Source organism: Paramormyrops kingsleyae, chromosome 7 (genome assembly GCF_048594095.1).
Source record: "Paramormyrops kingsleyae isolate MSU_618 chromosome 7, PKINGS_0.4, whole genome shotgun sequence".
Taxonomy (NCBI): domain Eukaryota; kingdom Metazoa; phylum Chordata; class Actinopteri; order Osteoglossiformes; family Mormyridae; genus Paramormyrops; species Paramormyrops kingsleyae.
In genome coordinates this window covers 27,235,705-27,250,625 of record NC_132803.1, presented here as the reverse complement: position 1 = coordinate 27,250,625, position 14,921 = coordinate 27,235,705, and the positions used below count along the sequence as shown (strand labels likewise).

Here is a 14,921-nt window from a genome sequence, read left to right as displayed (position 1 = left end):
GCACTTACACACTGTGTCTAACACATACAGGTACACGGGTACACAGAGCCCCTCCTTATTAACAAACACACACCCTGTCTGACACACACACACCCCAAGGTACGCAAACACATTCCGTCTGACCCAGCGAGGCATGAAACACACATACATGTCTGACACACGAAGGCACAAACAGACACATGATAAGCAGTAATATATTTCTGCCCAGTTACTACAAAGAAATGGCAATCAGACGCACCCACAGCTATGCCCAAGGAAGAACAGGCGCCCTCACACACAGGGAACTCCATGGAGAGCTGAATGCCTGTCTGCTCTCATTTATTTGTCCCACCCACTGGTCAGGATTAGACAAAATAGAGAAACTAGACTTGTCATCAAATCTCTTGAAGTAAAATGCACAGTCCCCTCCCCCATTCCCTTCAGTGAGGGCTAATCAGGCAGAGATCTGGTATATAGTTAGAATCCTCACCATTCCAGCAATGTACTGGGAGTGATCTGGGATCGAATACTGAAGGTATTGAGAGCTGCACCATACCAACAAGGAACTGCAACTGGACAGATCACATGGGACTTCAGAGCAGCTGAAGACCAAGCCAACAGGTCCAAGAGCACTTACAGACTTTCATGGTGCTTCATTTAGAAACAAAACTTATTTATTTTCAGAGGAATCTCTTTATGCAGGGGGCAGGTGGGCAAAGGTTAGACAGCGGCACTCAGTACCTTTAAAGCTCTTGTACAAGTTCAAGTTGACATTGGATAGTTTGGGCAAAATGCCTCTCGCATTTTTTTTATGTAATCACTGAATTTATTTTACAATAAAACTAGAGCAGAGTTTACCTTTGGAACTGTGTCAGACTGTTGATACCTGTTAACTCTCCGCTGAGGTCACCCAAAAAACCTGCTTCCTATCAGAGCGCAGACAGACACGGTCGTGATTCCTGCCATTTTGCCCAAAGCTTGGATCCTGAATCAGGCTGCCATGATATTCTAGGTTTCAGCAATACTCAGACAGGAGAGTTCAGGGGAAAACATGAGAGTGGAGAAGAAAAGCACCTCCACCTCACAGAATGCACATACACAGCAAAACACCTACTGATAACAGAGAAACAAGAAGAGATCAAGATATTGAACATGCAAGAAAGCATTCAGAAAAAGCAATTTAAAACAGGTAATTAAAAAACACAGATAAGCATAACAGAGCAGAGCAAGCCCTTCTATGTTCCCAGGTCATTCAGATGCAGGTTCTGCTTCACTTCTGCCTAAAAAAAGCTAAATCTGTGACTAATAGTGGTCAGATCAAATAAGTGAGGAAATTCTTACTCAAAAAATACTGCAGGAGCCCAAATAGCAGCGATAGCATTTTTATGAGTCCTGGTCCCTTGAGAGGAGGCCCCAGGAGAAAGTGGTGAGGGGAAGAACTCCCGCAGAGAGAGAGGAAGAAATATCACCAAGAGGGAGCATAAACTGAAACTGATCACATGTCCCATTAACTCTAGCATCTTCCCCATCAGCCCAGGCACTGACCTTCACTAACTCACAAGCAAACGTATCAGTAACATTGCAGAATAACTGAACATACTGCACTCCACAGATGGAACAGGAACCACTGTATCCTACTACGGTACGAGCAGGGTACTCTGGGATGGGAAGTATATTCAAGATTCTAATTAAAATGAAAAATTTGGGTGGGACAAAGTTTGCTAACTGCTCAGCACAAGATAATACAGATTTCAATTTTAACAAATTAATAATATTTAATAATAAAAAAAAAAAAGAGTTAAATATATTACTACTTTCAAACATTAGTTAATCCCCAAGACAAATTCATTACTATTGGCGCAGGAGCCCAAATAGCAGCAATAGCATTTTACCTCTGCGTATCCAGAGGTAAAAGGTTCACTGATGAGAAAGGTCACCACCTGCTGGCAGTGCAGACCACACATCCCTTTTCATAACCAAAGCAAACTCCATGCACTCCCATCTGTCACCCAGCCACGTATCAGTTTCCACTTAGTCAACATGCTGGACGATTTGAAACTGCTGCTACCCTATGGACACACTGGAGTTTTGCCGCTCTAATGAACGCACAAACTTCAGCAGTAAGATTCTTACGTTGTTTAGACAAAAAATTGCCTCTTTACTCCACACACAGCTATAACAAAAACAAACACAACTGGTGCATGAAACCAAGGAAGGAATGATGACTTACCCATATAATGGAACGCCACATTTCTGAATGTGCCTGCTTGTGTGATCTCACTACCTCCTGAGATGACAGGGTGAACATGGAAAGCAGGATTTTACTGCAGATCAGACTGACCACTTGCCGTAAACACGTGCATCACTGAAGCAGAGAAGCTCAGAAGCCACATCCTGTATGCAACATTACTCTGAACAGCTCACATGATACCTGTAAGGAGTTCACACCATCGTCACCACAAAACTTCACGGCACAGGGAGTCACCTCAGCATGTGGTCACAGTGGTGTAGCGTGAGGGCTAGAGGTGAAAGACTGTGTACTTTGCAAATATAAATGGCTATAGGAAACAGAGGCAGGGTCGTTTTTTAGTCTACCTTAAGTCAGACAGAAAATGCAATGACTAAACAAGTAAAGGTTTGAAAACCCTGAATCTATTTAAATGACAAACGGAGGAATGAATTTAAAAGGAGCAAATGTCGATTTTGTGGCATATTGTGAAAGAACTAAAAACGAAGCAGACAGAAGTATTTCGGTGGCGGTGTCCACAATGTTCCGACTCAGACACCGCTCTGACCTTCCTTCCCTTCAACGGTGGAGCCCCATGTGTCCAGTTACTATGGTTACACCAATGACGGACACTCAAGGATCAGTGTAAAGGATTACATTTAAGGAGCTTTAAACAAACACGCATTTGTTGCATTTAGTCCACAAACTTGGACAGCAGCTCAAGACAGGTGGAATCATTAACATTTTGTTTGGAACAGTCAAGAGCCCTAAAGATATTTCAATATGCAACTACTTGACACTGCCATGAACCAACTGAATAACTGAGTATGCTGCTCAGCCTAACTTCAGTCAGACGCTGTGCCGTGGGCAAAGTCCCCTCGTGGAGGAGAAGGGAATACAAAACTGAATCTATTGTGAAGTAATTTTAGGCAAGATTCAGTCAATGGTATACATCACTGTAAGGCACCTATACAAGCAAGCTAACATCATATTACAACATATTACATTATGAAAAAGAAATTTAGTACAATTTTCACAGCGTAAGCTTGGTCGTAATTACAGGCTAATACTATAGTACAGAAATGACCGAGTAGTGAATCAGATCAACATTATGGGTCATTTTCAGGCTATCCAACCCAACCAACCTAAGCTCTGGATGAGAGGCATTGAGGTTATTTCCCGAGGCCGTGGGAATCTAAACAAGGCTGTGTACTTGTTTATTTTACAAAACAAATACAAGGAAGTCCTAAACATAATTCCAAAAGTGTGACATTTTACTGCTAGGACTTCCACGTCAAGGAGAGCCAGGCTCGTGCAGAAGGTCATCTCTGAGAAGCCACAGAGTGTCATTCCCTCCACTTGGATACTGGCCTACATAAGCCCATTACCACCCACTGCATTAACGATAATAAATATTAACATTCATGATGTTTGCCCCAAGAGCAAAGTTAATAAGAACAGTGATGTATTAAAAATGTAACAGAACAACAGACAACATCCAGTGGGTGAAGGGGGAAAAAATAAAATAAAAAATACACAGTCAGCTGACCCGTAGGCAGAATATCAGTCTGCTGATAGCATTGCGAGGTAAACCTGTGAGATTCTGTGCGTGACAAATGGAAGGACAAACGGAAGATTAAAATAAAGTCCATTTAAAAAAAAAAAAAAAAAAAAAAAAAAAAAAAAAACACGCTGAAGTAGGATTTATCGCTACAGGTCCACTGGGGCTTTGGGGGAACACTGGCAGGATGACTGCTGACTGGAGCGCAGAACCCATTGGTGCAGCCTGAGCTGGAGGGGGCGCTCTTGCTTCCCTCCTCACGAGCGGCCGCGGTCCTCGTGGTTCCCCACCAGCGTCTTGCTGTAGAGCTTCTGCTGCTCCTCCTTGAACACGTCCTTCACCTTCCCTCGCTTCAGTCCGCCGTCCCTGCGGCGAGGCAGACACGCACATGTACGTGCATCTCCTGGTGCGTGAGCGTGCCTGAGGCCGAGGTCCCCTGTACTCACCACAGCAGGTCCACCAGACCCCCCTTGCGGGCGATAGCTGCTTTGACTCTGTTTGCAAACTGCACGGCATCCTCCCCATCCTACACAGGGACACGCGGGGACACATATGAACAAACTGGACACGGAATACCCGGTGGGGGCAAACACGCATAGTGTGGGCTCACCTCTCGCTGCATCGGGGGCAGGTACCAGACACTGCACACGATGGCCCAGCTGCTCATCATCCTCAGCAGGTAGGCCACCATGCCGAACTTGCTGCTGTTCCAGAATGCGTCGCCAAACCGGGGGTCATACTGACAGCCAATCAGAAGCGAGGGAGAGAACAATGAGAAGACTGGAAGAATGGGGAGTACAGTACAGAGAGTGTGGAGGGCAATGGGGGCAGTGGAATGACACCTACCTTGATGGCCACTGGGTACACGGTGGAACCAATCTCAAAGCTGCCCTTCTTAAACATCATCACGGAAGTGTTGTTGATACAGGTACCTGCATGGAAATAGCCCATGTCCGGTTACGTGGGACCCCACAGCGTACCAAAACACAGAACTAGAGACAAACTACCCATATGAGGAGAATGCACTCTGCAGAGACACTTTACGCAGAAACAATGATCTATAGAGATCTATAACAATCTTTAGAGAGATATTGTCAACCAGGCAATAATTGCCACTAGATACCAGGATTCCATTGAAATCTGAATAAAATGTCTGCCATAAGCCAGTAGACACCAATGTGGCGACCTCTGAAGAATCGCCCCCAGCCGACTCACCTTCAGGGAATATGAGGATAGGCAGTTTAGTCCTGTCCTCCACATGGTCACTCAGCCTGGAAGACAGGAAGCAGGGCGTTCCACAATATCAGCACTGCCTCTGACTGCAGTGTAGCTGTCCCACACAGCACAAGGGAGATTCATAATGCAATTACCCACACAGCTAGCATTCATTTCACAGGTCATTTCATTTCTTGAGTGAAACATTAGCCTGGATAGCGCTGACTAAATAAGGATGGTCTCGATGTTTGATCAAAGAAAAAGATATCGAGGGAGATAAAGGCAAGGGGAGACCAGCATTTATGACTACAGGTAGTTCTCGCTTTCTGAGCTCCTGATTTATGAGTTTACAAGAATTCTCTGCAAGAAAAACAAAAAGTTCCTATTCATATCTTTTTTTTTTTTTTTTTAATTTGCATGCAACTCAAACCCAAAACCCAACCCAAAAACACTTTCAGGACTTTGCTTTGTGAAATATCTGGCTCTGCATGCCCCATCTGCACCTTGAATGTCTGCGCGTGCGCAGCATTACACGTCAAGGCAGTGGTGACCAACCCTTCTCCTGGAGATCTACCACCCTGCAGAGTTTAGGTACAGCCATAATTTAACAAACCTGATACAGAAAAGCACTGGAGCCGGCTATGTTAAAGCTAATAAGTCTATGGTACTGAGATACAGATAATCAGGCCCTTCAAGTGTATCAGGACTGCTGAATCTGGGTAGCACCTCAGCTCTGCAGAGTGGCAGAACTCCAGGAGCAGGGCTGGTGACCACTGCTTCAAGTCATATTTTATGATGGTGTCGGATTTGTACCGCTTCGTTTCTCTACCCAACCTGATCCCCCTTAATACACCAGGTTTATTCTACATACTGTTTGTAAGCGAGCTCCACCAGCTCAGAATGGGCTACTTAAAGAAAAACCAACCCATCTCCTGAAAATCAAAGTGTCCAAAATTTACTCTGAAAGTTACCATTTCAGCAAAGGGTTTTTTTTTCTCCAAGGATTTTTTGTTTAAATGCACATTTGATTAAATGTTAAGTCTAATAATATGTTTGCGTTTCCCTTGTCTATTTGGCAAAAATTCATAATTTTTTGGCTGGAATGTCATCATTTTTATAACATTTCTATGGGTGGAGTGGTGGCTTCAGCAATTGGAAGGTTGCTGGTTCAGATCCTATGAATGCCCAGAGTGATTCTACTCTGCCGGCCCCTACAGCACAGCCCTTAACCTGCAATTGCTTTGTCTTGGGTATGATGTTAATCTACATCCAGCCCTATGAGGTGGTCCTCCAACTTATAGGGAAATCTGGGGGTTGGTGGTAGGATTGGCACTCCAGCAACCATTCGGATTAGTGTGGTGCTGAAGTATCACCCACCACATGGCTGCACTCAGGTTCTCATCCCTGAGGTGGTTTGTCGTGTGGTGGGTGTGGCAAGGCACTGTAATCAGTGCACGATCCTTACCTCATATGGGAAAATACCTCCTGCTTCTCGAGTTCTCCATTAATGAGCGATAATTTGGAACGAATGAGCTCATAAAGTCAAGAACTACCTGTATAAAACAGAGATGCTCCTCACTTTACAATGTTGGGATAGCAATGATCCATACAATACTTTCTACTAATGCTGGGTGATGATGGCATCCACACAGCCATGCTTCCAGTCTCTGCAGCTATCTTGAGTGTCAACATCACATACAGCATTTAACAATGCATTGTATGGTGTTCTTTTTCTGTTTAACCAAATTTTATATAATGTCTACCAAACACTCAAGTCTGTCATATCATACCATACTCATATTAGACTTAGGACTTCATCAGAAAATAACCCCATCAAACAGGTTAAACAAACCACAACATTTGTTTTGGCAAAAAAACTGCGTTAAACTGTGATGTTTAAAAGACCTCTGCGTGAAATGACATGTTACAAATCATGACCATGTACGAATCCATTTCCTGCCAAACACATCCAATGAGCTCCTCAGCCAGCTCAGCAGACATAAGGGATGTTCTGGTACAGGCAAGACAGGTTGGAAAGGCCGCTGTGGGCCCCACCATGTGAGGAAGAGGCCAGGGCCTACCACCATGCAGAAACAGTGATGGGGAGCGGCTGAGCTTGCAGTGATACCGTTTGGCCACCAGGTGTCGGTCTTTCACTTCAGAGCGCTCAAACCAGATGTGGGGACAGGCCTTGACCATGGCCCTCTGAATGATCCCCATCAGCCCCCCATGCACCTGGCCCACCTAAGGGGAGAACACAGTGCTCTTAGGGTCATCACAAGCCACCCCTCCCCTCCATGCAGGCACACAGAACATCACTGCCCACTGGTTTGGAGTTCCCACCTACCATTGCATAGCAGCCATCACTGGCCAGGATGATGACGTCAATGGGAGATGTGTGATTGGCTACACAGATGCCACCGTTCTTGGGTTTGTTCTCACTGTGGACAGAGAGTCAGAAGTTGACCAACAGGCACAAACCCCTATGTATATTTACTGTGCACCAATTCCCAGCTGCGGTATCCATCCACTAAAGCACTGGTAGGTGGTCAAGAAATGATTTCCAATGAACACTATAAGCAGGGATTGACATAACTGGTACCCAAGTATGTATTCACCTTTAAAAGCGATACGTGCGGCAATCGATTGTTGTAACAGCGTGAATGTGTATATTTTATGTTAATGTGCGCCAATATGACAAGAAATTATCGTGCATTTTAACCTCTACGCTTTTATCGTGCATTTTAACCTCTAACCTTCACGCTTTTAAAGGTGAATGCGTATTTGAGTTCCAGTTATGTCAATCCCTGACTATAAAGGACAAAAGTATTGGGACACCAGGCCATTACACCCACAGGACCTTTTATGACATCACATTCTAAATCCATAGGCATCAATATGGAATTGGTCCCCCCCTTTCTAGCTGTAATATCTGCCACTCTTCCTAGATTTTGGAGTGTGTCTGTGGGAATTTTTGCCCATTCATCCAGAAGAGCATTTATACAATCAGGCACTGATGATGGACCTGAAGGCCTGGCTCACAATGTCCATTCTAGTTCATTTCTAAGGTGTTTGATGGGGTTGAGGTCAGAGCTCTGTGCAGACTAGTCAAGCTCTTCCACACCAAATTCACCCAACCATGTCTTTATGGACCTTGCTTTGTGCACTGGGGCACAGTCATGCTGGAATGGAAAAGGGCCTTCCTCAAACTGTTCCCACAAAATTGGAAGCATAGAATTATCCAAAGTGTCTTGGTATGCTGATGCATTAAGAGTTCCCTTCACTGGAACTCAGGAGCCTAAACCAACCCCTGAAAAACACCCCCATCCCATTAACCCCTGGAACCCATATCATGACATTTTGGACAATTCTAGGTTTTCAAAGCCTTCCCAGAAGAGTGGCAGCTGTTATAACTGCAAAGGGGGGACCAACTCCATACTGATGCCTATGGATTTAGAATGGGATGCCAGAAAAGTTCCTGCAGGTAATATGGCCAGATGTCCCAATACTTTTGTCCATATGGTGTACATTTGTAAAAAAAAAAATAAGGATGTGAACACAAATCAGCAAAATGGAGGTAATGAGTTTCTGGCACTTATTTCAAGGACCTGAAACATTTGGGAACCCATGGTATAGAGGGTGACACGGAGTCTGCAGCTGATTCCAAGAAGAACAGGAGACACCCTGGATGGGTACAGAGGAGTATCATTCTGCCAAGAGAAACAATCACCTAGAACAGTCTGTTCTGTTCTTGGATGTTTGGCAGAGTTGAGCAACACGTCACAATCACCCTGTAACATGCAAGAGAGGTTTTCAGCCTTTGCCTCAATTGTTACACAACGATGTGTTACCAGAATTAAAAAAACAACACTTGCTAAACTTGCTGACTGACATACCTGCAGGCGCTTCTCAATATAAAGGCTCAGTAGCTAAGTAGCTAGCCTGAAAACATGCCATTAGGTAAAGTGAAGGTGCTTTGCGAAAGGACCTGAAACATGTCTTTAAAACTGAGCTGGGTGAAGGCCTGCGCTTTGAGAGACAAAACAGCAAAGGGTAGGGAAAAAAGCGACGAAAAATAAAACACTAGAGACTCCTTTTAGAAATGCCAAACATAGGACGCAGGGGGAAATGGAGCTCAGACATAAGTAAGACGCCCATGTGCGTGCCCTGTACCTGTCATGATAGGTGATAATAGCGGTCAAGGCCCGTGCACAGATCCTGTAGCACATGAGATGAATCTTTTCAGAGAGGGCATTCTTCAGCCTGTGGGAAGCAAGAGAGTCATAAATATGCTGCTTAGAGGAGAGACCACCATCGATCAATGTAGCTTCTCACACTAAACTGGGGTATGATTACTGTTACACCTGTGTACACACTAGAAGGTATGGATATTTAGTATTCACCAGGCATGCAAAAGACATTGCTTCGATGATATAATGCTGTACTAGCTAAGTATTTGTGTGGCCATGTGCAACCACGCACGTGTTCACCTTCATGCGAGAACACACGCAGCACGACTCACCTCCCGCTGGGCAGAAAGCCAACCACTGTGGTCAGCACCACTAGGAGACCCACTCCCGTGAAGGCCAGAGTTACCCTGGGGCAGCGGGAAGGCACATACGTCAATCCAGGCAGTTCAGTGTCAGGAATAATGACCCATGATCATTGTGCCCTTGTTTTCAAACATCCACAGAACGCATCTCAACAATCTGAGCTTATGACCAGAAGGTTGTTGGCTCTAAATCCACAAATTAGTAGTTAGATTAAAGTCAGAGTCCTCACTATCTCTCATTGTTCAAATATGTGCAGTTCACAAGAGCAGCAGTTATGAGAACCTGTTCGCTGTGCAGGTGTTCACCAGGTGTAAATCTCAGCATCTTGAGTTGTGAGCATGTGTCTACAGGCCATTGAAATATTCCGTCTGACCCACAAAAACTAACAGTGTAACTACAGTATGCATGCATTTTTTGAGTGGCTGAGACAGATGGCCTGTAAAAGCACCTGAAAATGATGGTCTTTTTGGGAGTACAGCTGCTGACTCTTACTTCTAAATATGTGTCCCTGAGACCTCTTGAGTCACATTTGGTTTAGAGCTATGATATTCTCTTTGTTCATTAAGTATTACACAACCCACTGGCCAAAAGCCAATTTAACAAAATGCCACCAGGGACATGTCTGACAAATTGGGCAGCTGGCCACATATCAGACTGATGAAGCGCCTAATCATTGGTGATGCCCAGGTCACATGACCGTTTCACTAAGAAATACAGACAGAAGATGCCATTACAGTCACTGCACAGGTAGCAAGTATGATGAAATTTCAGTCTCCACATATCCCATTTGGTCTCCAATGACAAAGTCAGACACACAGATAAGAGCAAAGCTTGGGGTCAAACCACAGGAGCATCCATGAAGCAGTGCTTGGGGATAGGAGCCTGGATCAAAGGCCCACTTGTGATACGATTACTCTACTATTCCTGGGATTCGAACATGCAATTTCTGCGGAGCCACACACCACCCAGGCACTGCTTGATGAAGCTGGAAGTCACCCGGTGCTGGCCCACGCTCACCGTAGTGGCAGCAGGAAGCCGTAGCGAATGAACACCCCCAGGCCCCACAGCACGGTCAGCCTCAGGCTAAGGTGCTGGAAGTGGCAGCTACTGCGCGTCAGCAGGTTCCAGAACTCCAGCTCCTCGGCAGAGAAGCGCTTGGTCACCTCGTCGTCCACGATGCTCTCCACCCCACGCCGGCAGAAGCAGAAGATGTCAGACACGTCGAACTCAGCCGCGCCGCCGGAGCCCAGCTCCCGAGGGCTGGCGCTACGCCGCACCTCCTGAATCTCCTCCTCCAGGGAGGTTGGCTCCTTGGCGATAATGCCTGCAGAGATGAGAGATGGGGCAGCGGGGAGGGGAGAGACAGAGAGAGAGCTTAATTTGCTATTAAAGCTAATAAAATAATAGCTAAAGAGTTACCAGGCATATCCAAGGTAGAGTCCCACACAAACTGACAAAAACATGTCAAGGTAATGCAGAGAGCCAATTAAGTGACTCACCATTACTATAGGGTTTGTATAGAGGGTGATTCCTCTCCTTGGCTCCCCTCTCCATCCGCAGAGTCGCCCACTAAAACAAGAGGGAAGGCGGCACTGAGGATATCCAAGCAGAACGGTCAGCCAAAGGCTCACAGCGGGCCAGGTGACAAGACAGAGAGGACAGAAGCATGCCAACAAACACGTAGCTACAAAACACCAAAGATGTTGATGCTTCTCATATTGCTTGGTCCTTTCTAATTGTATCATTATAATGGGTTCGGGTTTTACGCTCATTTAAATCATGAAATTTTAATACACTGGTATATATCCCCAAGTATATTATTGGCACTAGTCAAAATGACACAAACAACATGTTATTCTTTTCACATTAAGGAGATTAAAATACACAAAATTTGAATGGCTTGCATATAACTAGAACATGACTCATGTTAGCTGCGAACCCTCTTTACTAAAACAGTAAAAGTTACACATACAAGCAGACACGCTTCACTTCAACTGACCCAGACCAAGTAAAAAGGTGACGTAAACATTTGGTGACACACTGCAATAAGCTGCTAGATCAACTGTGATAACAGACCTGACAAACTTAAAGTAAAGCAAGGTAAATGAGACTACAAAATGGTAGAACTCATCCCTGTATCATCAGAAAGAAGGCTGAAGCAAACACAGCCACGTAGGCAACTAAAACAGATCAAACATCAGTTATTTACATACCAAAATTACCAAAAAAATAAATAAAAGAGGAGGCTAGAAACTTGAGAGGACAACAGGTTATTTCACCAAGTATTTTAGGGTAGACTAATCAAGGCTTTCAATAACGGGCATACCAATCTGTCCAAATGCCAGCTTTTCAGTACTATATGGATGTTTACTTAAGACTGACAACTGTGATTTAAGAGTTTGAACAATATATTACAAAATATACCTTACAACTAAAAGCCACATGTATACAGTAACCAAACTTATTTCTGCTTTAAAAATATTACTCTACCCTCTAAGCAAAAATGACTAGGTTGTACATCTCACCTAAAAATCCCCCCCTATCTCAGTGTATTTGTCACCCTACCTGCCTGCAGAAAAAGCAGGAAATTATTGCAAACTAAGAACTGGGAATAATTTATATTACTGATGTAAAGTGCAGATGTGTAATTTAAGCAACCGCCCACAGACTGGAGATTACAATTCCTGAAAGCACAGCAGCCACCCCAGAGCAGAAAACTCACAAAAAATCGCTGATAGACATTGCTGACCAGACTCACCTCAAAGATCTTGAGCAGGGTCTTCATGTAGAGCCGTCGGATGCCGAAGGATACACCAAAAATGGCGGGGACGATGATGAAAACAAGCAGCAGGGTGAACCACACAGTGAAAGAAATGCCCAGAAGCATACAGAGCAGGTTGTTCAGGGGAAAGATGTACCAGGCCATTCTGACAGCTGCTGGGGAGGGCAGGCTGCCGGCCTGAGAGAAGAGGGTGTCCCTGCTCAGTGAGAGCGACTCAGAGAGGTCGATCCTGGTCTGTACTTTTCTATAGTGTCAGTCTTTGCAGCCCGTACTTCCAAAGAGCCTTCATGCAGATGCGTGGAGTGTGATGCCCCTTGGCCCAGACAAACAGGAATCCATCTCGACAGATACCGATGCCCGTCTCCCAAGACACATTTGAAGCAATCCTTTAGACATACAAAGGGCAGGGGTCTTCAGGATTCAGTACAATTTACCTGATGACAAAAAAAAAAGACACATTTGTTCATCTCACCAAGTCAGTCGCATACATGTTAACAGAGAAAGCTAGACAGCCAAATAAGGACAAATACAAGTGCAACTAATTAATTAAATGCTTAAAATGCAACACGTGTATATGGAGTCTTATGGACCAGACTATAAGGACTAAGGTGTGTGATCTCCTATACAGAAACATACAAAAGGGTCATTAGGAAATATCTATAGTAATGGTTCCCAACTTTCTGATGGTCACAGAATGACTGGCTGGAATGATTTCTTAAATTTCTCCGAATTAGTATTCGGCCTAAGAATACTAATACTAAAAAAAAAAATCGATGGAAAAACTACACACACAAACATCACAATGACATTGCATTACTTATATGGGTTAAAAAAAAAGTCCTTTTCACTACTCACAAAAAGACATAGTCAATAAAGTTAATCATAAGCTTGGTTAAATGATTCATTCAACATTTTAATTTGTGGTGGTCAAAATCCTACTCCAGTAGGGGAAATGCGTTAGATAGGGGCCAGCCTTAACAGCCAGTCCATTTTTGGGAAGTCATAGATGCACACATTAACTCAAACGGCAATTATTGCGTACAGTTAAGAAAAAGCTATGTTTCTTCATCCTATGACTTCTGCTCTTGTTGCAACAGTTGTATCTTACTAATTGCTTAAGCCCTGGGGGAGGTTTGCGCACAGATTCTGAATCCCACGTGTGCTCACATTAGTTAGTGGGTAAACGGTGTCCCTCACGGGGGAGTCTGAGCATCTCCGATACACTCCCCCGGCCTGTGTCCCACATGCTGCTGTGCTTATTTGGCTGGATGCGAGTCGGAAAGAATCTGCCCGCCCATCGGCTAACTCGGCATCCGGATATCAGTACTACTTCACCGAGGACACCGATGTAAAATCACTTCTTATTCCGTCGTTATTCCTCGGCGTCCCGTTTAAGTCAAACTCTACTGGATTTCGGGAGTTCGCCGAAGCTGTCAGTCCACAGTTTAACTTCTCGCCGTTCGTGAAGAGACCGTTTGTTCTGCACCCATTGTTCCAGTCGGTGACCACGACATTGGAGTTATTACTTACTTATTATATGTTACACCATAACATGTAGCTAATTAAAATCGCCTGGCTCCCGATGCGGCTCCCACATGCCGAGGGTCAGAAACCCGAACAGCACGTCAAGCGCGAGCACGTCTCGCGCCGGTCCAGTTCCAGGGATAAAGCGGGGACTACCGGTCGCTTCAAGCCGGTAGTTATCGGTGTAACTAGTACTGAACTACGAACTCCAGCCGTTAAGGTGCATGTCGAAGGATAGCCGGTACAGCTTTTAGCGGGGAAACTAATTACAGCGCCCTGATAAGATTAACTAACCCGATTAGTAACGTCTAGATTAACAGCGTGGCTGGCTAACGTCAAGGTTTGAGCACGGTCCGTCCCGCTAGCTGATCACCGCCGCCCATCATCCTTCCGTTTTTAGAACAATGCAGTACTAAATCATGGAAAAGTCGCGAGCGACTCAACTTCTCTTTAGTCACGCGATGTCTCCGACCAGTTTTACCGGCACAGACGGCCCCAAAATGACGGCACCACAAGTTCATATCCATGTCGATAGCATCCAGCTGCCTCCCAATAGCAAGATGGCTATATGACGCTCCGCTCATCAGCCCGGGATTCGCTTGCTGGCCCAGTACGGCTCTCACAAAGTGCAGCGCATTGCAAGCGGTGGTATTTTGTACACGCTGGCCGCACGGACACTCACCCGAGCCGCGGCCGCTCGCTTTGCTCGGCGGCGCAGTGCGCCCCGTCTTTGTGCTGAAACGTCCAGTTATGTTACGTTACCCAAATTGGTGCCTCGGCCAAACCAGGGCCTCAGATCGGCTCCCGCGTCATGGCTACCCCCTCCTCAAGATGTGCAAACGACACCTGGCGGCGGGCCCACTGCTATCCCCCCTCCGTTACGTCAGAGCTACTTATCTTCTTCTCATAAGGTTTGCGTTTAAACGGAGCCGTAAAATCTTATATGTATTTACCTGGTGTAGTATGTTTGCTGTATTTTGTACACAATATCGCTATTAACGGAATTTAAATTATTTTAAAAAATCGTCAAACCAAACACCTGCAGTTTATATACACAATTGCACAACTTATAAAATACTT

General features: G+C 45.0%; 1 protein-coding gene across 2 annotated transcripts; it reads right to left on the bottom strand.

The window, feature by feature from the left end:
* Positions 1-2,846: 2,846 nt before the first annotated feature.
* On the bottom strand, positions 2,847-14,714 carry LOC111857326 (glycerol-3-phosphate acyltransferase 4-like). 2 transcript variants are annotated; one of them, XM_023838047.2, is made up of 13 exons: positions 14,524-14,714; positions 12,294-12,751; positions 11,035-11,104; positions 10,553-10,859; positions 9,505-9,579; positions 9,156-9,245; positions 7,330-7,423; positions 7,111-7,226; positions 4,983-5,038; positions 4,614-4,699; positions 4,378-4,506; positions 4,214-4,293; positions 2,847-4,133 (listed from the first exon to the last, which is right to left on the bottom strand). In XM_023838047.2, the coding sequence occupies exons 2-13, from the start codon at positions 12,459-12,461 to the stop codon at positions 4,025-4,027; spliced, it is 1,380 nt and encodes a 459-aa protein (XP_023693815.1). In that variant the 5' UTR covers positions 12,462-12,751; positions 14,524-14,714; the 3' UTR covers positions 2,847-4,024. The 2 variants fall into 2 exon arrangements, with proteins under 2 accessions (XP_023693815.1, XP_023693816.1); XM_023838048.2 differs by lacking the exon at positions 14,524-14,714 and adding an exon at positions 13,485-14,463.
* Between the last annotated feature and the right edge of the window lie 207 nt (positions 14,715-14,921).